This window comes from Grampus griseus, assembly GCF_964374135.1.
Source record: "Grampus griseus genome assembly, chromosome: 5".
NCBI lineage: Eukaryota > Metazoa > Chordata > Mammalia > Artiodactyla > Delphinidae > Grampus > Grampus griseus.
Window position 1 is genome coordinate 78,772,189 of NC_138998.1, and position 23,378 is coordinate 78,795,566.

The window sequence follows — 23,378 nt, forward strand, 5'->3', positions numbered from 1 at the left end:
TTGGCTTGCTGTGATAAGACAGGCTCCTGTGAATGCCTTGTGCCCCCAAATTAAAAATAAACAGAGATGGCAATAGTTATTATCTACTATCCTAAACTCTCCCTTTCCTACGGTCTATAACAATGTTGCAGAATCCTAGATCAGGGTGAAATCATTAGTGGTAAGAATTTCAGGAGTCTGAGAGCCTAAAGAACCTAAAGAAACTCCACACCAACTGACTTGGCAATTTGAGGAAGAGTGCATAATTTCCCGGGGAGCACAGAGGTGGAATATTAGGAGTTCCAGCACCAAATCCAGAGTCACTGTGGGGAGTGGTATGGTGGTTACACTTATTCTTAATATTCAATTCTGCTCCAGTAGAACATGGTACCCAGGAGAACCCAAAACTAGAATACAAAGGAAAAGAAAAATAAATAAGGAATTGTTTTAGAAACATCTGGTACTTGCAGAAAAATGATATGAGGTTCGTTCAGGCTCAGGTGACACTGGATTTTTAAGAATGATCTTGCCTTAAGCATCATCACAGGGGCAGAGGTGACTCTGAGTCCATCCTGTCACACAGTGAACCAATATTTTCCCAAATGACCAATGCATGATGTTCTAGAATCACGAATGGGTAAATATTTATGCAAACTGCAAGACAAACCAATGTAATGTATTTTAATGTAACAGAGTCCTAAAAGTTCTTTGATGAAGTTTCAGATTTCATATTGCAACTAACCTTTAAGAAACTACTACTTAGCAAGTTTTGTGTAGTACCAAAGGAAAATATTCACAATTATTTTTAGATAAGGCTACCAAAACACTTTTGTTTTCTCAACTACGTGTAGAATGGATTTCTTTCAAATCCTTCAACGTAAGCAACATATTATAACAGATTATATGAAGATGAAATATGAGAAGCCAGCTGTCTTCTATTAAAACCAGACATTGAAGAGATTTTCAAAAATGTAAAAAAAAAAAAAAAAATACTGCCCCTTTTCTCATATCTTTTTGTTTGGGAAAATAGTCACTTTTTTCCCACAGAAATATATTGTTAATAGTAATGTAATTAGTTTGTTATTGTTATTTTATATGAATTAACACGTGTTTTTAAAAATTTCTGTGTTAATTTCCAACAGGGTAAATATCAGTAGATACAGGTCCTCCATAGGCAAAAGCTTTTGGGAGTCCTCAGTAATATTTGAGAGAGTGTAAAAGAGTTCTGAAACCAAAAGTTTGGGACTGCTTCCTGAATGCAATGGCTCTTAATCCTGACAACAAGTTAGAATCACCTGGAAAATTAAAAAAAAAAAAAAAAGACCTGGGTCCTGCACCTAGATCAACTGAAATCTGAATCTCAGAGGTTGGGGTTCAGGTATGCTTTTGTCCCCCAAGCTCCCCCATGAGGTTTAAATGTGCATTCAGGGCTGAGACCTACCATTCTACCCTCTTGCTGCATGTGCATCACATAAAGTGGTCAGAAGAACAAGGTGAGACTGGTGAAGGCAGCTCTTTGGAAGGAGGGAGGCAGGTTAGAGGAGGCATCTAGAGAGATGACAGTCTTTGATATCTACTTGAAATGAATTTATGAGATCTGGAGAGATGGAGGAGCACACAAGTGCATCCCAGTCAGCCAGAGAAGGATCTGGTTGGTAGGGGAAGTTCACGCCCTACCTCCCGAGGGAATCCACTGTCCTTGCCCTGGTGCCAGCAGCTTCCTGACTAGCCTTCAGGTCTAAGCTTTTTTTCTAGTCAGTCTAGCGTGCTTGGGTTAACCAGGGGCAATCTCAAGGTCTCTCCTTATCACTATCCTCCCAGAAATGAAACATGTGATGGGAAATACTCACAGTCCAACAGAGAATGGCAAATCCAAACCACGCAACCCCCCAGGCGTGTCGGTTCATTGGTCCAGAGATCAGTTCATAGCAGCCCTAGAGAAGTGGGCGATTCCATATCCACATGAAAGGGACCAGAAAAGAGATGTAAGAGATGGGTGGGAAGCTGATTTGAATCAATGTCACCCCAACATCCAGTTTAACATAACCAGGCTATTTCTACATTCCTGTGGACAACTAGGTTGTTGTGCTGTACTGAAGAAATAGGAATAATCTATAGGAATAATCCTTATGAAGAACTATTCTATATCATATTTATTTGTTTTTGCATTCAATCTAACCGAGGTGCTGCTATTTTAGCATAACATTTTTCTCATATTGAATATGTGGCAATGTAAAGTATTCTTAATAAAATTTGAGTTTTTTCCTCTCCCCAAAGATTTTATTGGTGATTTTGGTGTTTGAGGGCAGGGTCACTTTTTGATTTGTTTTTCAATAAAAGTTCTTCCAGTTAGTGAAAATTAGAGGCTTTATTTTTTAGTATTAAAGGAACTCCTATACCATGCTTCGTAAATTCTCATTTGACATCATATTTCAACATATCTTTATAGTATTGTAGAAGAGCCACGGGGTGTGTGCGAGAGAGTGAATCATTCTTTATTCATCGAGTCATTCATTCATGCATGCCATAATCTGGTAAGTTTTATATGTAGCACATTCTGTTCTAGTCTCTATGCAAAGTACTGGAGTGATACACACGTATGGGTCTAGACCTGCCATCTGAGCGACCTCCACTAAAGCCCTTGGAATCACAGGAATGCCTAGGAGATGCCATGACCAGGCTGGTTTTATGAACACTGAGATCCAGAGAGAAATGTCTTAGAAAGGCTGACCTTGAAGTTTAGGCCCCGCCCAGGGTCTCCAGGTAGCCACTTGAAGTTCTATCCTTTCTAACCCTGCCCCAGTCCCTGGTTCATCCACTTGCATGTCCTGCCTTTGCTATATATGCCTTGATTTCTCCCCCATTTACACCTCTCCATCTACCTGACTCCCCCACTCACCTAGATGCTCAAATGAAAAATCTTGGAATTATCCTTAACTGTTTTTCTCTTAAGCAAACACTTTTGGGTTTAAAATATATCTCAAATCCAAACACTTATTACTTCCTGCTACCACCTTGGTCCACCACGGCCTCACTTCAGGATTCCTACAATCACCTCCTGGCTGGTTTCCCTGAGGCCCGAGTCCACCCACGGTGCCCTACTAGTCTTTGTACAGTGCCAGAGGGATCCTTGTAAAACATGTCAGATCACTTCACCTTCCTTCTCAAGACCCTCTGAAAGTTTCCCACCACCCTTAATATGAAATTCTAAGTCTTCACAATGGCTACGAGGTGCTGTATGATACGGCCCTGCCTCTCTCTGTGACCCCAGCCGCCACCAGAGGAGGTTGTTTCACTGCAAAGCTAATGAGCTTGGGCTCAGGGCTGCTTCCTCGCAAGACCATTTCAAAGTCCTGTACCTAGTTTTGCATGTGTAGTTTAAACTGTTTTTCCTGAGGAGAACCCCTCCCCACAAATCTGATAAGCTTCAGTCCCTACAAAATCTAGATTCATGCTTGCCTCCTACTCTTCCTTCACTTGTTCCAGCCTTGCCATACGGATGTTCCTCCAAAAAGCTAAGGGCCTCCACCTCAGGGCCTTTGCACTTGCTGCTTCCTTTTTACAGAACTCTCTTCTTCAATCTTTTCTAAGCGAGGGTCTCCTTTCCTCACTTAATTCAGAACCCTGTGCAAATATCATCTTAATAAAGCCTTTCCTGACAACCATAGAGAAAAATACCTTTCCCCCCATCATTTTCTATATCCTGCTTTATTTCTGCTCATGGCACTTATTACTACCTGGAATTTACTGTGTATTGGTTTGGTAACTTGTTTGTGGTCTGTCTCCCATACTACAGTGCAAGCTCTACGAGGGCAGGGATTTTATCTTGTTCATTGTTGAATCTCTAGAACTTAGAGCAAGTGTCTGGCACAAAGCAGGCACCTGATTAGGATGAATGGAATGTGATAAGAAGTAATAATTACAAGGATATTATTTGTGACACACTTGATGGTTCACAAACACTCCTATATCCATCACTCATTTGATCCCCCTGACAATCCTGGGAAGTGGTCATTTGTCCAATAATATGTATAAAAACCCACTTATGCCAGGTGCCAGGCACTGGGCTGGGCATTCAGCTGTGACAAGGCAGAAATGGGTGTTGCCCTCATGAAGCTCACAGACAAAAGCCCCAGTTTTTCACCTCTTCTCATTTAGTGCCTTTCATGATGCTTTTTTCTCATTGTAGTGGCACCTACCTTGATCTTCTTTAGTTCCATCATAATGCTCTTGAGGTGTAGTGATTAGAATTTGCACACAGCATTTTGGGGGCAGATGAACCATGATGTAAGAACATATATGTTTGCGTCTGACATGCTATGTGACATTTGGTGGGTTTCTATTATTACTACACTTGTGACAACTTCCCTAGTTTTGTTAGCCTTTCTTTGTGCATTGCAGATCTCGCAAAGCTACAATTTGGATGTGAAAAAGTGTCATTCATCTCTTCATTTGCCCACCCACCAAACATTTATTGATGCCTTCTCTGTGCCAGGCATTATGCTAAGTACTGAAGATACAGAATTGAAGGATGCATGGTCCTCAAGGAGACTCATAGAAAAAATAGGCTTGCAAACAAATAATTATATTTCAAGGTATCAACTGCAATAATAGAAGTAAAGTATATGAGGTACTGAGGGGGCGTACTTTGCTTTGTGGAAAAGGATTGTTATAGGAGAATTAGCAGGACCTGTAACTCGGAGAGAATGGTGGCATGTGGGAATCTGGGAGACCAGGGTAGGGAGAAGCAGGAAGGATGAGTAGATAAGAGATTATGTCAGGGGTGAAGAATGAGTGAGATTGAGAAAGTAGGAGCACAGGGAGTCAGGGACAGAGAGGAATTTCAAGATGCAGGAATTTGGTGTGGGAGTACTGCTCAGTGACATGACTTTGTAGTTGTGGTATAGCTAGTGGGTAGAGGACGTGGTGAGTCCAAAGACTGTTAGGGAGGGTGTGACAAAAGTGTCCCTTATTACTAGAATGTTCTATGTGTGAGGGAAAATAGTGTGGCTGTGAAATAAACCAATCATCTGATGGCAAACATCCTTTTTGGTCTCTTTCAAAGATATGATACAGTTTGTATGGAATTACAATCCAATCAAGATACGTCTGCATGGACTAGTTCCAAGGCTGAAATGTTAAAAGCAGTTTATTATTCCTCAGAGTGATCATTATATTGCATATTGTGATTATAGGCAATAAATTTAATTTTTTTAGCAGTCTGAATATAACTAATTAAAATGATACCAAAACAATGTTGCTAAAAGGCAACATGAGGGTTGCTCTGAACAACTCTGCAAAATAATCTCTATCACTCCCATGTCATTTTCCAGATTAATGCAACCCATCCTAGTCCAGGCACCCTTCCAGGGGGGGCACGATGACCAGCAGTGCCGTGTCGTTCATTCCGAAAATGCATTTTGTATTATTTCCTGCAAGACCAAAGAGTCTGGCATTTCTCAATTATTTAATGTACTGGCACACAACTAGCTTTCCTCAAAGTGGTAATGCACAGCAGTGGAAGCATCTCAGAGGCTGACGTCAAGTGTATGAGGATTCTCTTCAGGGCTTTTTGGGATTATTACCAAGTTCTTTCTTGGTTTAGAGTCTGGGCTCTGGAGCCAGGCTGCTAGCATTTGAATCCTGACTCTTCCATTTACCAGCTGCATGACCTTGGGCAAGGCAATTATTAGCATCTCTGTATCTCAGTTCCTCTTCTGTAAAATAAGGATCAAAGTGACACTACCCACGGAGCCTTAAATGAATTAATATCTGTATTGTACTTGGAGCAGTGTCTGGCATTTGATAAGTACTCAATTGATGTTTGTTTTCATGATCATCATATCATTCTCATCAGGCTGGAAACACTTTTTCAAAAACCACTTGTATGTGAATTAGCTGTTACCCAAATCACCAATCTAATTATTTTATTAAGACGATCCTACATTACCACTGAATGAGGCGAGTGGGTGTACCATTACTGCATCTACCCTCAGCAATTGCCTTTGTTTTGGAACTGGCAAAACATTCCTTTTGTATATCATCCCTTTCAATTTACATTTTGCAAAAATAGAGCAAATCTTTGATATAAATACTTTTCAAAATACTAATTCTATACATTATACAAATCGTGTTCATTTAAACAAGATTGGATTCTGCTATTGCAATTTTTGCGTTCTGTTCATTTATTACAATGTAAATTTTCCCAGATCAGCCCTAGATTAGCACTTACATTTTACTAACAGAGAAGGAAATAGTTAACATGAGGTTTAGGAAAAAGGATGCAGAATTCCTTAGTGAGAGACTATTACCTACAGTTAACCAGTATTCTCTTCATAAACAGCAGAAAAACCTCCTGGCAGGTCTTGGGAGAAGCAAGGACTCACCTGATTGTGATAGTATCCAGGTACCCCTAGTTTGCAGGCCTCCAGGTTGAGAGGTTCTTTAAGGTTGTTCATAACACAGCACTGACGAGGCCAGGGGTAGTCGGCATCGTTATTCTCAGTCCGGAAGGCAGAGGTGTATTTCTGCCAGTCTGATGGTCCATTTACACCACAGCAATTGTCCTGTCAGCACATGAGAGAAACAAAATTCTCTTCCATAATCCTTGCTAGAGCCACCAAGGTGGCAACTGAGACTTTATGGAGAAAGAAGATATGGAAATTATACTGTATCTTACATTTACTAAAAATCCCCTAATGAGAGCTGAAGGTGTTTTTAAGGTATTACCTTGTAGAGCTTGCAAAATACTTTTACATTTATTACCTTACTAGCCATTAATGAGCTCTGTAGCCTTTGACGAGTTAAACTTTCTAAGCCTCGTTTTCCTTAACTGAATTGGGACAAATATAGTACCTACCTCACAGAGCTGTGTGAGGAATAAATTAGTCAATACATTTAACACGTTTAGCACAATGCCTGGCCCATAGTAAACCCTTAAAAAATGTTAATCATTATTAGTACGAATATCTTGCTACAATAATGTGAGAGAGTTATAATTATTCTCATGTTACATATGAACAAATTGAGAATCAGAAAATTAAAATTTTTATGGTGAAGAAATCATGAGTAATTCTTCTTGTTTTACTCTTCTGTATTTTTAACATTTTTTGGAGCAATTATGTATTATTTTTATAATGGGGGAAAATAAACTGGAAAAAATAACCAAAACCTAGTGGCACATGGTTCTGCCTCTACATAGGAAAGGAAGATCACTTAACACGTAGCTCATATTACTCTAGATAGAATTGAGGATAGGGGATAAAACACAATTCACATCACTTTCCTTCCATTTTATAAATTCTGCTAAAATGTTTCAAGGGAAGAAATAAATACTACTGCATCTCTCAACTTTTAAGATAAATATATTCAGCAAACTTGGTGATAAAGTGACTATCTTAAAAGCATGCCACTGGATTATGGAAAATATCTCACCAAAGAAAATAATCATTCTGTAATTTGACCTGAGCATTTTGGGGGGGAAATGGTTAAGTTTGAAACAGACTTATTTCAGACTGGGCTTTATAAAGTTGGTAAGTGGATTTTCAAATGTGTGAGCATTCACATTTTCATTTGAAAAGCTTAGTTCTTCGCTAACATAGTGGGAAAAAAAAAACTTGACTTAGAAGAGTGATAGGAAGTGAAAAAGTGGCCAATAGATTGGAGGTCCTAATGGGCTAAAAAAACTATAGAACAGGAATATTAGACTAAATGAAGGAAATTTTAGAAGATAGAGGGTAAAGAGAGAGTTCAAAGAAGGGGTGGAGGCTATAAGGGGGTTTGCTGATGATGGACTGGGAAACATAGGTGGTTGGGTGGGGAGGGGGTCGGGAGGGGGCCATGGGAGAGTTGTGTCACACGAGGGCTTATGCAGGGATGAGAATTCACATACTTACAGCAGCGTAGGGGTGAGAGTGGGTATTCTGAAAGACTTGTACTTTTGATGGTATTTGAGGTAAATGTGGATATAAGGTTACGATTGCCAGTTAGAGGAAAACAGGTGATCAAATCAAGTCATAGCCTCTGGTCCCTAACAGGACTAGCCCACAGGTGTGAAAAGGTACTAAACAAGCAAAGCAGACAATAATTGCCACTTGAGTTCATTGTGAGGTGGAGGCAACTTTTTTGTGTGTGTGTGTGTGTGTGTGGTACGCGGGCCTCTCACTGCTGTGGCCTCTCCCGTTGCGGAGCACAGGCTCCGGACGCGCAGGCTCAGTGGCCATGGCTCACGGGCCCAGCTGCTCCGCGGCATGTGGGATCTTCCCAGACCGGGGCACGAACCCGCGTCCCCTGCGTCGGCAGGCGGACTCTCAACCACTGCGCCACCAGGGAAGCCCGGAGGCAACATTTTTTTAATGTAAGTGATGCTTGAGTTCTAAGAGGCAGAGTGTGTGATTAATCTAAATTTCTTACCAATGTCATTACTCCTATAAATGGAAGCTAATCAACATAATGGCTTAAAATAAAATATAGATCTAGAGGTCCCACTGAGTCATGTGTACACCCCCTAGTCCCTGCCAGTAAATGAGAGGAATAGAGGAACTTGCCTATGTCAAGTCTCTTTGTGAAGGAAGCCCCCTTGGAGGCAGTGGTCCCCACACTTTAACTTCATTCCTAACCATCCATATGCCCTTGGATACTGGTTTAGATACCAAATGGCATCTCCCCAGGACTGCAGGCATTACCTGGAGCATGAGCCTGTCCCAGGTCTTGGTGACTCCTTTGTTTTTCCACTGGTCATCATTGTTTGGAGGACTGTTGTTTTGGTACCTCTCCAGCATCTGCTTCAGGAAGAGGTTGGGTGTGAACTATTATGGGAGGAGGCAACACAAGAGGAAGAGTTAGCACAGTAATCCTCAAGGAGGCGAAGTGATTTGCTCGGCATGTTGCTGGGGTCCCTGAACATTGTCTCCTGGAGTAAAACTGAGCTCAGAGTCACTGAGTAGGGCTGGGGGTGGGAGTAAGGCTGCTCCGGGTGGCGGAAGTCCCCCTTGTAGGGAGAAGACCCCCATCTCCAAAGAAATTCCAATGAGATAAGGGTAGACAGGCATTGTGGGGTGGCCTAGGCCAGGGAATGGAAAAAAGGAGAGAAAGCAGGGTGCTGGATGGGAGGATGTCTCAGATGTGGTGGATTACTGCTCATCCCAGTGGAAGGCCAGTGACTGTGGCAGAGTAGTGAAGAGCACGGCGGTGCAAGCTTGGGCCCCGGGAATCACCCGGCCTGGATTCAGGATCCCACTTTCACTTACCAGCTGAGTAACCTTGGACAAGTTACTTTATTTTTTAAGTCTCATTTTATTTTTATTTATAAAATGAATACCTATTTCATAGGGTTACTATGAGGAGAAAAATTATATATTTATTATTAATGTGCATATTACAATGTCTGGTATAGGGTAAGGGCTTAATATGTGTCAGTTATTGTAGTGTTATGATGGTAATGATGATTCATATGGTCATTTCTGCTCTTCTTTTGAGGTTGTACTCACGAAGTCTCGTTGTGTTGCTGCTGTGATACAAGATGCCACTTCAAAGCCATATACAATAAACATCAGAATGAAATACTGGAAGGGAAACAAATGGAATACAAGAATTACATCTACCTCCAAAGAGAGTTTTTTGTTTTGTTTTGTTTTTACAAATAACTGTTATGTTTTCTGCAGCACATTCACCTAAATATAATTATCTGATCATTTACATAATTATTCAACAAACCCTCGTTGATCAGCTGCTTAGAGCCAGACTTGGTGCTAGGTGCTAATCAGATCAACTCTTCTCCTTTCCCCAGAGAACAAACAACTATTGAATACAAAGCTTTCTCAGTTCAGTACCCTGCGTTTCCATTTTAACTGGGAAAAACATACAAGAGAATGAACTGGTGTGTGTGTGTGTGTGTGTGTGTGTGTTCGTCCAATGGCTGGCAAGAGAATCAGTGTATCACACACTATGTAGAGCCTCGTAACTCCCCTCTCATTGGGAGACGTTTTCTTTACGGTTTACTGAGAATTGAGGATTACCGAGGTCAAAGATGAATAGGGCTGCGTTTAATATCCGTCTTCCCTCTTGGCAACGTCCAGTCTTATGAGAGAGGAGCAGGCAGCCTCCAGGTACACAGCTCTTCACCAGCATCTTCTCTCACTCACTCCCACTCCAGTTGCATCAGGTCAGTTGAGGGAAACAGCACATTGTGTGTTTTGTTGCTGTGTGTGTGTGCGTGTGTGTGTGGTAGAGTGCACATGCACGTGTGATGGCTCCACAACACACTGCCCCTGTTTATGGCTGGCAAATATCTGAAGGACAAATGTTCTCCGAAACTGGGATGGGGACTGTTTGCAAGAGTCCTGTCTTTGCTGTCCTCAGCCTTCCACATAGGCTTATGGTGCTTGGGTTCTTCTGCAGAAGGGGCGCTGTGACAGTGTTAGCGGAGGAGCGCAGGGCAAACGGTTCTCCCTCCCTGGGCAGGGGCGGTTCTCAGAGCGGCACCCTCTGCTGCCCTAACCATTCCGCCCAGAAAAAGGCTTTGGCTACTGTTAACTCTCTCTCTCTCAGTAAACAGCAGGAGCCCCTTCAGAGGCCTCATAACATTGCCTCCCTCTGTATTAGCGGCTGCATTGCTCTTTGTTGAGAGCTTTGCTGGCTCCCTTTAAAGAGTCTCAGAAGCCCCTTAGAGACGCTCCAGAAAGGAGGCACAGGGTGCAGGTGTTCTCTCCTCCAGCCGTGTGGAGGGCGCGCTGCTCCGTCTCTTTGCCAGGCGTGGTGAAGGATGTTCCCGGCTGTGCGAGACACACGTGACTGGCCCAGAGTGAGGCTGGGATGCAGCTGAAGCTCGTCTCTAAGGACACCTGCCCCTTCTTTACCTTTCCCTGCATTCCTTAACCCCACCCTGAAAAAGTGGGTTCTTTTGCCCTGGAACTAACTCACACTAAAGACCCAGAGAATGTAAACATTCTGCATTCCCTAGGTACCAGGATGATGTTAGTTCACAGGAAAAGCCAACCAACAAGCACCTTAGCTTGCTGGACTCGTTCCAACCAACAAGCACCTTAGCTTGCTGGACTCGTTCCATGAAGGTGGAACTCAGGTCCTGCAGCCTTTGGCTAGGAGAGTTATTTCAGGTAGGGAGTGAGGATGGGGCCCCATCACAGGGCGAGAAACTGCTGTCCTGAGCACGGGGGAAGGGAGTAGAAGTTTAGACCCAACACCGAGGGTTCTTAGCCCGGCTGGCTGCAAATTTGCTCCCATCTGCAAAGGTAGAGCACAACCTACTGTCTGAGGTTTGGGGCAGAAGCCTCCCTATGGGTGCACAGAGTTAGAGCCTCCACAGGCAGGTGGGAGCTGCAGCTGTTCTCTACATGTTGCCCAGCATGGGTTCCTAGGGTCCCTGAAAAGCAGAGTGAATGCGTGAAGTGGGAAGTGTAGGCCATCCCACAACATCATCAGCCTTGAGCTCAAAAATGTCTACAAAAGCTCATGCTTTCTCTTAAAACTTCGTGCATATTTTGTGATTTATATCCTAATATATCAACACTTGATTACTATTAAAACAATATTTTAAACTACTTACTCTCAAGAGAAAAAGTCTAATTATCGAGTTCTCACTGTCTCTCCTTTGGCCTGTGTAGCTTCTGGCTGTATCTGTTGGGCCCATGCAGACACCAGTCAGAGAAGCGAAGATCTGGAAAATACTCAACAGGTGACCTCCAGGTGTCTCCCCTTCAGCTTCTCTTGTGCTGGACTCTTCTGGACCTCCCATAGAGGAGAGCATCTTTGACCCCACTTGGATAATCTTCACTGCAGGGAGGGTCTTCCCCTCTACTCCCTCCTCACCTGGCACTCTGTGCTCCCGCCTACCCCACTGAAAACCAAAGCACTGTGCTCAGGGAAGAAGAAACAATCCGTCTAAATTGGTCCAGGAGAGAAATGTAGAGAATTTTTAGGTCTTACCACCAGAAGAAGTTTCCTGTTGGACTTCATGATGCCTGCAACGCCCAGGACAGACAGGCAGAAGAAGCAGATGCCGACAAACATGCCAATCCAGGCTGCCCCATAGATGTCATCATTGTCAGTGGCTTCAAGCAGCGGGTAGAGGCTGTGTTGGTCGGACACAAAGAAGATGCACTCTGCAGTCAGGGCGATGCCGCACATCTAGGGGCAGAGGGGGTTCTGTCAGGCTGGCGGCCATGAGAGCGGCACTGGGAAAGGGGTAGAGGAGTAGGGGCGTGGTGGTAAGAGAGACTAACTCTGTTCCCTGCATAGACTTTAAGCAACTGACTTAAACTCCTCATTGCCAGGAAGTCAAACAGCTCCTTCCATCCTATGTATTGGTTTCATGCCTCCTTCCACATTTCGCTCTATCTTCTCGCTCTTTGGCAGGAGACCCAGACAATTTCAGACCATCTATAAAACCCCTGGGGCATGAACCGCTCAAACAATGACTTCTTGTACGAAGATAATCTCTCACTCCCATTCCCACTGCCCACTGTCCATATTCCTGGATTGTAATATTTAAACGGGTCCTGGTCATGTTCTCTGTGCCAGAGAGCCATGGAACATTAGAGCTGGGAAGAACCTTGGTGGTTATCTTTCCTGCCCCCTGGATTAAATAGATGAAGGATCTTGGCCCTGAAAGGCAATGACCTGTCCGGAGTCACACAGAGTCATAGTCAGGGCTGGGCCCAGAGCCAGTGATCCTGGCTCCTAAGTGCTCTCACCACACTGTGCGCACGCAGCCTGGCCTCTGAGTTACTCTTACATCCCAGTACTGCCCCCCCCCCCGCCCCATGTGACCAGCACAGGAAGATGCAAACATCTGTCCCCAACAACCTTAACAGTGGAGGCTGTGGAAATCAAACCGAGGAGGGATAGGAAAGACACACCAAAGCGTGTGTGTTGAGAGTGCTTGGACACTGACTGTGGTTATCGTGGTTGCTTTTAGATTCTTGTGTTTTAAAGTTGGGAGGGAAATCTCTCTTTTTTTTCCCACATGGTCTTTTGATATATTACATAGTTATATAGGATTATGTATATAGTTAACTTCTAGATAGCATGTTTTACTAACACACTTCTTAAAAGGAAGAAAAGATGTAGGGAACCAGTCATTATATCATTATTTCCCTTTAAACTCTCACTTTCGATTGATCTAAAATCATAATTACAGGAAGAGCAGAATTTCCTGGAAAATACTCATTACTTACACCAATAATCACATTTTCAAAAATCAGCAGGCCCTGGAAGCAACGAACAGTGGAGTCATCTTTGGCCATCTTCACGGTTTCCCACGAGCTGAGGACACAGCTGAGAACATCACAACTTGTTAGGAGCAGGGGATGAAGACTGCTGCTGCAAGTTCCACAGCAGAACTAAGTCACACCACCGTGCACCGCCTTCTCGTGTTCCAGAGCACCCAAACCAAGCCATGTGATCATTTAGCCATGGAAGAAGTTTGGTTATTCAGTTCAGTGATCACAGTAATTTTATAAAGGAGAAAAACAAAGTAAAGCCACCCTGAGTCTCATCACCAACTTTCAGCAGTTCTTTAGGGTATGGAACATACAGACTGCATCCTTCTGAGTGATGAACTGAGGCCCCATAGTCACCGAGGGCAGACCGGAGGTGGTGATGAAGCACAACTGAAGGTCCCTGGTATGGCTCTTCCTGCCCTTGGTCACGGCAAACGGAAGCCCAAAGGATAAACCTACGGGCAGAGTGGGCAACTGGTTCCCATACGGACTCCGGGCAGCGGTTAAAACCCATCATTTTCAGAATGTATTGTTATCTTCAAATATAGTTGGCAAATTAAAAATACCCTGTCACATAAGGGGGGGGCGAGGAGAGAAAGAGGGGCTCACATTAGTTCCTTCTCTATGCCGCTCTACTAGGTAATGTACATACACACATGTCATTCTCATAACCTAATTAGGTAGAAGAAGAAAAAGGGTGGGGAGGCTCCAGTTTGCAGATGAGGCCACTAGAGCTTAAATTGGTAAATTAAGTTCCCTGGGGTCATACAACCGGTAAGTGGAAGAGCTGGGCTGGAGGCCTTGGTCTGCGTGTCTCCAGAGCCCCAGCGCTTCTCCCCAGCCCATGCTGGCTCCCAGAAATTATGTACAAGGCTTAGCGCTGTGCCTGGCACTTTAAAAAGCGGGTCTCTCCCTCCCTGAGGATCCTCTGGAAGGAATACACGGTAAGTGTTTGGGTGAATTATTTTGGCCTCTGCACGTGAATTACCTTGAGATAAGCCATCCACATCTCTCAGTGTTTTGTTAATTAAATTAACTATCCACTTCATCCACTCAGGCTCTAAATCAAAATGGGTTATATGACACAACTTGCATTTTGAGGGATACAAAGATATGTAAGAGAGATTGTTGTGTTCTAGAATTTCAGGCTTTAGTAGGGAAGCTGTGTTCCCAAGTCATTATAATGTGTCTAATAAGACCTTAAGTATCGTGGGAGTTCTGAGGAGGGAAGAGGTAAGGCGTGCAGAGTATATATGGTTTTGATGGGTCAAGAAGAGGTGGGTGGGAGTGGGAGGAAGATGGGGGTGACATTCCAGGTAGAAGGAAAGGAAAGGTCAGGGAGTAGAGGCTTAGAAGAGTAAGGAGCCCAGGAGATAACACACTAGCCAGTTTGGCTGAAGTTCCGGCGTGCGTGGGAGGGAAGCCTTCTATTCGACTCAGACCTTGCTAACTTGTAACTTCCTTGTTACACTCTAAAGTAAGTATTCACAACCTTCCAAGTAATCTTAAACATCTCTAAATATTTTCCCTTACCTGTTCACCTGGGCAGTCGTGGGAACTGGAGTTGAAATTTATGAGTGTTTTCTGGCCCGGCACTGGGCACATGGTGTACTCCATCAGTGTTTGCCAAGTGAATAGAAGAAATGGGGCCATAGTTACAAGATCCCTCTGCGTAGCTTCCACTAAGAAATGCCATTCATTTCTTTCCGCTTGGAAATGTCATTTCAGGCTTAGAAATGTCATTCATTCTTTCCCGAGATTGTTGCACACTAGACGGAGCGGAGCCTGAGCGCCGCGAAGGAGTTAATGCACAACCTCCCCCAAGGGGAGCCTTACTCACGTAGCTGGATCAGCCACATTATAAAGTTCCTCACTGGAATGCACAGATATTGCTCCTGACCAGTTGGGTTACTGTCGAAACTAGAGACACAGATAAATAGACCATGAAAGGTAGAAGTTCAGACAACACAAGTACATAGAGAGAGTAAAGGGCAAAAGAGGCCCAAAGCAGCCCCATTATCACCCAGTACCAATTAGGACCCATTTGCAGATAGCAGCCTATTTATGGTCATTAGCTGGCCTTAAAGAACAGAAGGAAGACAATTTGTTCTTTCAAGGAATTTAAAGTGTGATTGTAGCAACATGGCTGCACAGCAAAAATGACTGTACACTGTAGAATAAAGGAGGAAAGTAGGGCTACGGAGAAAAAGGAAGAAGACAGGTAGGTCACCAAAGAAAGAGGGCTTTATTGGTCCAGGAGGAGCTGCTGAACAAGAGAGCTGGCCCCAGTGACCCAAATATATCCTGTAACGATGCATACTTTCCCAAAGATGACTCTGCCACACAGAGTTTTTAAAAAGGGGAAGAGACCTATGAATACTCCGTGGAAGAATTGCAAGTCAGAATTAGGGTGGGGAAACGCAGACCAGAGTGGGAAAAAAGAAGGAAGGAGACAGGTGGGAACTTGGTGTGAGGAAAAAGGAGAGTAAAGTGAAGAAATCTAGACAAGCATGCGGTAGGAGATGCCAGGGAGGGGCGTCTGATTTAGGAAGGCAGGACTGCGTGGATGGGCACAGAATGCTGAAGTGGCTGCTCGCTAGATGGTTCTCCTTTTCCGCTACGCGTTCCTTCTCCTCCTTCAGCGGTGCGTCATAACGTAGATAATGGCACAAAATAAAGTGATGGTGAAAGCTGTCATTTAATGTCCTCAGCACATGCTGGCTCTCTGTGTTCATCCTCTCAACAGATCTGAGAGATGGGTATTTTTACCAAAATCTGTCCTGGTTTCTTATTGCTGTTATAACAGATTACCACAAACTTAGTGACTTCAAACAACACACAGGGAATTATCTTACAGTTCTGGTGGTCAGAAGCATGAAATGAGTCCCATGGGGCTAAAATCCAGGTGTCAGCAGAGCTGTCCTCCTACTGGAGGATCTAGGGGAGAATCTGTTTTCTTGCCATTTTGCAGATGCAGAAAATGAGGCTTAAAGGGATTAATTGCTTTGCCCAAGGCACGTGGCTAGAAAATGCAAAAGCGGAGACTCAAACCCAGATCATTTAAGTTAACACTGCAGTTTGTAAAGACCTGCCATATGGCTAATACTTTCAGTAGAAGAAGAAACACCTGGCTTGTTTCCTCGCCAAATCTGGAGCAGAGAGAGTAGGTACCACTTTTCCCTGCTCAGGTGATCCTGCCTCTGCAAAGGTCAGAATCACTGGGCCTCTCTTCGCTCACTTCTCTAAGCTCTTGCCTCCTTAGCCCCTCAACACTGCACTCATATTTGCACATTTGTCCCAAACCCAGAGCTGCACCCACACGTTGTTCCAGAAAATCTGTCTAGATGTATTCCAGACCTGCACCTTTCTCATGCACCCCTTGGGAACAAAATGCTTAGAAGAGGTACAAATGTGCAGGTCAGTGTGAGAGCCAGCATTTCATAGCCTCTCCTCGGCCACTTGTAGTTGACTAGGTTGTTGTCTAGAAGACGTAAAATATTTATTGCATCCCCCAGACAGCCACAAATGTCAAGAGGGGTGGCAGTTAGACAGCCAAGTGTAGGCTTCTGGCAGCTCGCAGGGTGGTCTACTGGCTGTGGTCTAACAGTGAGCACACCGCACTTGGTGTTAGAAAGCCAAGGTTCAAACGCAGTCTTGCCCAGTCCTTACGGTGTAACCTTGGGTAATGCCACTCAGTGTCTATTTCCTCACTTACAAAATGGGTAAAACACAACTTGTTGATGGGATTGTTGTGATCACTGAGATAAAAGATGTCGAAGTGATTGGTAAACACCAAGATCATTTACAAGCATGAGAAATTATGAATAATAACTAGAGGAATATTTAGGAAGGGCAGGCTATTGGGCTGTGGCTTTGCTTCATGTACCAGTGACCCCTGGGGCCTAGGAGGGAGGTTTTAATGGTTACTGATACCACAGCCAAAGGCATCTAGGTTGAGGTGAAGCAGCCTCTTTCACCTTCCTTCTGTTCCCTACTCAAGGGCTGCTCTGTTGGAGGGTGCTAAAAGCCTTACCCATCTCCCATCTGTGCCCCTTTTTATTTTCCATGGAAGGATTCATTGGCTGGGGGAGAGGGGCGAAGCTCTTTGGGAGAGGGAAAAAAGCTTCCCAGTTGTGCTTGGGGTATGGCCAGAGTCAGGTACCAAACAGCACGTCCCTATGGCAGGGGCCCTCTGCACATTGCACCAGCATTCCTGAACAGTTAACACCGCCATTGGGCCTCATCCCTAGGCTTTGGCCAGCTCTGGAGCCTCTGGTCCAGATTATGAGGTGATGCAGAGATGACCCTTGAGGTTCCTCCTCTGTACTGGGGCTGCTTCCCACCTGACACAGAAATTAAATTACTCAGGGAGGACTCTGTCCTGCTCCCCTTGTGCATTATTTCCTCCTGGTATCAACCTATGAAGGGCTTCCTGCACTTTACTGCAAGAGTCTCCAAGGCAGAAGAAGGCCCTGGGACCCTGTTTTATTTGTCTTTTTCAGTGCAAAGCGGCACAGCGCTTTACATGTGGTAGGCACTCAATAAATTATTTTACTCAGTAAAAAGGCAGATGAAAGATGAAATAAATTTTAAAAATGTATATTTGAGTGAGAAGAATATATGAGTGAATTATTTGCCTAGAACTTTATTGCAGAACAGGTTAGAGTATGATGAAGTAGAAAGAGCATGGGCTTTGGACAAATCTAGCTTTGAATCTTAGCTCCACCACTTAGAAGTTTTGTGGCCTTTGGTAATTACTTAATCTTGTAGAATTTTATCTCTAAATGGGTATTATAATACTTAACTAAAAGGGGTACTATGAAAATTACATGAGAATATGTGTGAAGTTCTAACACAATATTAGTTACCCAACCAATATTCATTTTCTTTACCTTTGCCTCAGTTTCTTGAAGTAGACAGACCAGAACAAACAGTGAATGATGAAGGCATCTAAAACTAGTGATTTAATTTTGTTTTAAAACAGAGCCACATAGGGAATGTAAATTGGTACGGCCACTGTGGAAAGGTTTCTCAAAAAACTGAAAATAGAACTACCATATGACACAGCAATTTCACTCCTGGGTATATATCTGAATAAAAAGCCCCACTAATTCAAAAGGGTAAATGCACCTCATTGTTCACAGCAGCATTATTTACAATCGCCGAGATATGGAAGCAACATAAATGTCCATCAACAGATAAACGGATAAAGATGTGGTATATATATACAATAGAATACTACTCAGCCATAAAAAAGGATAGAATTTTGCCATTTGCAATGACATGGGTGGACTTGGAGGGTATTATGCTAAGTGAAATAAGTCAAACAGAGAAAGACAAATACTGTATGATGGGACTTCCCTGGTGGTGCAGTGGTTAAGAATCCGCTGCCAATGCAGGGGACACGGGTTCGAGCCCTGGTTCAGAAAGATCCCACATGCCGCGGAGCAAGTAAGCCCGTGTGCCACAACTACTGAGACTGTGCTCTAGAGCCCGTGAGCCACAACTAATGAGCCCACGCGCCACAACTACTGAAGCCATGCCTAGAGCCTGTGCTCCGCAATAAGAGAAGCCACCACAATGAGAAGCCCGTGTACCACAACAAAGACCCAGGTGCTCCCTACAGCCTCAGTTCAAAGGAGAGCCCTCCAGAGCCCCTGCTCCACCACAGGCTCAGCCATAGGCTCCTTTTTGCTTCCTGGTGCCAGATGGCTTTGTCCACCCATTCTCTCCTGCTAACCAATCTCTCCAAATCCAAATTTCTCCTCTCCTACTCTGTTGCGCTTAAATTTGAGAACTTTTTGGCTTTTCAGCTCTTAGAGACAGACTAATGACTTCCCTTTCCCTGTACCTACAGTATTTGTCCAGACCCAATCATTTTATTCTCTTTCTGGCCCATGGAGGGGAGGCTGGACAACCAAAGAGATAAAGTACAAACTCCTCGGCTTATATTCAATCAGTACCAACCAGGCTCCAAAAGGCCAGCTACTTACCTTCCTCCGCTCCTCTGAGTGGTCTCTCATTGCTTCTTCTTGAACTCTTTACCACCTTCTGAAGCTCAGCTAGAAAACGTTTTCTTTCCCCAACTACCTTTGCCCAGAATTATCCTTCCTTCTCTACCTACCTCTCTTGCCCCAAGCAAACAGCTCTCCAAGCGAGCCCACACTGGGTCCTGTTTGGTGGATGTGTGTGTGTGTGTGTGTGTGTGTGTGTGTGTGTGTGTGTGGTGTGTGTGTATGTGTGTGTGCGTGTGTGGCTTTTCTTCCCTACTGGCCTCTGCTACGGCAATCTAACCTGGCACCTCATTACCGTTTTTCTTTTTCTTTCTTTTTTTGTTACTTCTTTTCTTTACCCAAGTTTGTTAATAAGTTAATTCTGAACCCACAAAGGAATAGATTGCTGTACATTTTAAAAACTCATTTGACAAATAATTGCAGTAAAGAAACAAAAATTATACACTTCAAATTACTTGATGAGTGACACACTTTAAAGTCAGTGACTACACTCCTAGTAGTTTTGTCTTACTGAGAAGGTATGTGATTAGGGAGAAATTAAGATGTCATTTATCTCAGGGCCATTATTGACCATGTGCCCTTTCATAGCATGATTGAATATCAGCTCTGGCTGCAAACCGAGAGGCTTCATAGTCAGCTCCGTCATGGTGCAGACAAGGAAACCAAAGCTCTGGGAGGGAAAGTGACTTGTTCAAGATCAACGATGTGTCATTTTCAGGGTCAAGATTTCAGTCCTGATCTCCTGACTCTTAAACCAGGCCTTTGTATTGAATTTGTTGCTGATCTTTCTTCTTTTTAACGTAGGGAGATACCACCTCCCTTTATGTTTCTTTAAAATTAAGAGATACTCCCCTGCCCTTTTTCCTTACAAGTTTAGCCAGAAGGGGAGTCACATAAACAAAGTTGACAAGGTGAGAACCTTCTACCCTCAACCTCCATTCAAAGTGTTCCTCACTCTTCACTCTAATTTCCAAATTCCCATAACTCAAGAATACTCCTTTGCTCCTGGTTAAAATGCAAATACATATAAAAGAGGCACCGTGAGCCTCATGAGCCATCGATGTCAATGCCTCATTGTGAATGATTTTAGTAGAAACCGTTCTTGTATTTCCAAAGGGAGAGGGAAGACACCCTGACAGGGAAAGAAGCCTGAGGAGAGAGAACAGACGAACAGATGAACTTCCTAACCCATGATTTGGGGGCTTCGGGCTGTGAGTAGAGACTGACTCCTGATAATATGGTGTATCTGCCCTTCCCCCCTTCCATTTTAGCTCCCAGTATGGATGAACTTTTCAAATATGGGGTTTACTGAAACTTTCCTGTGTTATTCCAAACCAGTGCTTCCTTCATATATATTTGATTTTTTTCTTTCTTTCTTTCTTTTTTTTTTTTTGTTATTTGGGAGAGCTAGTAAGGAAGTGGATGGGATGGGGTGAATTTTAAAAAATGGGATTGGTAGCGGGCAGAGGATGGAATAACAGCTGTCTCCCTTCAGAGACGACATTGCCCCTGCCTGAAAGTGCACAGTTCACCTCAAAATTTTTCCACACACAGGAATAGCCCCTGTGAGCCCCACCCTGTGGAAGACTGCCCAGTGGCCTGGCACCATGATGATTTATTCAAATTGCACAACCTCCAGGAAACTCCTTTGCTCTGAGGAGTACAGAGTTTTGAAAGGCTGGAGTTTTCTTTATGTATTTTTCTTGTGTCTTCATTCAGTTGGTTTTCTTCTAAAAATTATTCATCCCTACAGTGTTGATGTTTCCAGACACATTGAATAGGTCTAAACACCATTGCTTACTAAACAAACCAATTTTCAGAGCAGGAGGAAAAAGAAGTGAGACTCACCCATCAGGCATGAGATCATTTTTTCAAGCTCATTACCTCTTTTCCTCACCCAAGTTTGTTGGACCAGAGAACACACAAACCACACCTCACACTTTAGCTCCTATTAGTGAAATGTGGATTGACAAAAGAAAAAAAAGGAGAAATAGGAGAGGATGAAACAGATAATAGGCTATTGCCTTAGCCCAGATTCTGAAACCCAGAACAAGATTAGACACTTGTATGACTCAGAGATGGGGATAAAGATGGCTGTGGAGATTAGATCAGGGCAATTGCTGGTCTGCTTACACTTAGGGTATGATGAGGTCATGGGAATGATGAAAGGAGGAGCTTTTTCCCATGGCCATGACCCCCATGGTCCACAGCATCCATTCGTTTTTCTTGCTTTACAGCTCTAAACCTGCTCTGACCAGTGTGGTGACTAGTAGAGGCTTGTAGTTATTTAAATTCAAATTAATTCAATTAAATAAAATAAAAAATTCAAATGCACTAGCCACATTTCAAGTACTCAATAGGCAAATGTAGAACATTTCCGTCTTTGCAGAGTTCTATGAGACAGCACTGCTTTAGGTCCCTGATGCTTGCTGTGCTGAGCTGAGTCACTCACTCACCTGAAGTCATGGAGTAAGATGTAAGCAATGGCTCAGGCATTCTCAGCCAAGTGAGGACCTCCGGTGTGGGCAATGCCAGTGGGATGCCCAGCCCCAGGGCAGGAGTACCATGGAGATTCCTTGGGGCAGGTGAAATTAAGGCACCTCCTCATGAATTTTGTCTCTGCCCCTGTTAGGGAACAGTGACGCACCAGGGGTGTGGGTAGCCTTCATGGCCATGAGGCTCAGATTTCAGCGTCAAGGGGAAGCATATTCTAGGGCTGATCAGTGTTTGCTCTTCGTAAGAATGTAAGCAGGAGAGGTCAAAAGAAATTCCGAGTGTTCATTTGTTTTTCTTGACTAGATGATGCCTAAGATCCCCTGTGTACTTACAAGTCTATGATTCTTTCCAGATAGTTAAAAAATATATAGGTGAGTTGATTTATAAGCCCATTGTTGCAGAAAGCAAAAATAGTCTGTTGTAGTAGAAAGAAAAATAAGGAAATTTTCTCCTCATTGAGAAAGAAAAAAAAAAGCCAAACATTTTTTATAAGGTTTGAAAACTATACGACCCAAGTTATATATATAACTTAAAAAATATATATATATATAATCTAAGTGAGTTCTTCTTATGCTTGGCGATTCTATTCAGGCAAAAGTGATCAATAAACATTATCTTTAGTTTAAAAAAAGACATTAAAATTCATAAAAATTCTAAATGTCATAAATATCTTTAAAGCTAGTTATAAGTGGGGTTTTAAGCTCATAAACATAAAATGATACTGTTATTATTTGAAACTTAATCTGTATTACGTGTAGAAATGTTGTTAGAACAAAAAAATACAACCTGCAAATCCTGGTGGAAACACCAACTGGTGAAGAGTAAAAGTAAGTTATGTAAAAATAACATTGTGTAGATAAAAGCTAATTTGTTGACCTATTTCAACATTTATTAAGCAGAACTGTTTGCTGAGAAGAAACATGAGTAAATTGCCTCACAAATCCCATTACGAGTAGACAGGACCAAATGATTTCTGACAAGAAGATTAAGAAACTTTCTCTCTGCTAGGCTAATTTTCCTTTTGCTTTTTTAACTCTACATGGAAACTGAAGGTCCTCAAAGGTGTCTGTCTATCTGAGATTTAATCAGGAGACAGAGGTTTTCCCAGGGTTCTTGGAGTTTTCTTGGTCTTTCTGTGAAGAGGTGGAAATCAGGATGGGTGAGTAACACCCCCTGGAAGAACGTTATCTCAGTTCTGAGAACTGGACAATATCAAAGGAGTTAAGAAAGCAGTTTGTACAATTTAAAGAGAACAGAATAGTCACAATATCCTAAATTACAAAAAATGATAGACTCTGTTCATCAGGAAATGAACTTCTTCCCCAACCCCTAAGAGTGCAGTTATCTTCCCTGCCCAGTGGAATGGGTCTACTCACCTGTCCTCTCCCCCTCTTCCACCTCCTGGTACTGTGCCGGCCCACTGTGCACACTGCTCTGGCCTGAGGTGCTTTTCTACCCTGTACCAATCCTTTGAACCTCTGGGACCAGGGGAGGGTGGTCTGTGATTGGGAGAAGGCATCTCACATGGGCTGAGCCCGATGCTGCCTGAGCCTGCCTCTCTGAGGCCAGAAGTAACAGGAAACTTTCAGCCAGTAGATTTCTGCTACTTTGGAATGTGTGACTCTGACAGATGCAAGCACCTTCTGGATTC

General features: G+C 43.4%; 1 protein-coding gene across 1 annotated transcript; it reads right to left on the minus strand.

Moving 5' to 3' along the window:
* Positions 1-335: 335 nt before the first annotated feature.
* On the minus strand, positions 336-23,142 carry UPK1B (uroplakin 1B; the record flags this gene model as incomplete). The annotated part of the gene is made up of 8 exons (XM_082654172.1): positions 23,104-23,142; positions 13,173-13,272; positions 11,923-12,123; positions 9,468-9,542; positions 8,664-8,786; positions 6,366-6,545; positions 1,830-1,913; positions 336-386 (listed from the first exon to the last, which is right to left on the minus strand). The coding sequence occupies exons 2-8, from the start codon at positions 13,239-13,241 to the stop codon at positions 336-338; spliced, it is 783 nt and encodes a 260-aa protein (XP_082510298.1). The 5' UTR covers positions 13,242-13,272; positions 23,104-23,142.
* Positions 23,143-23,378: the final 236 nt, after the last annotated feature.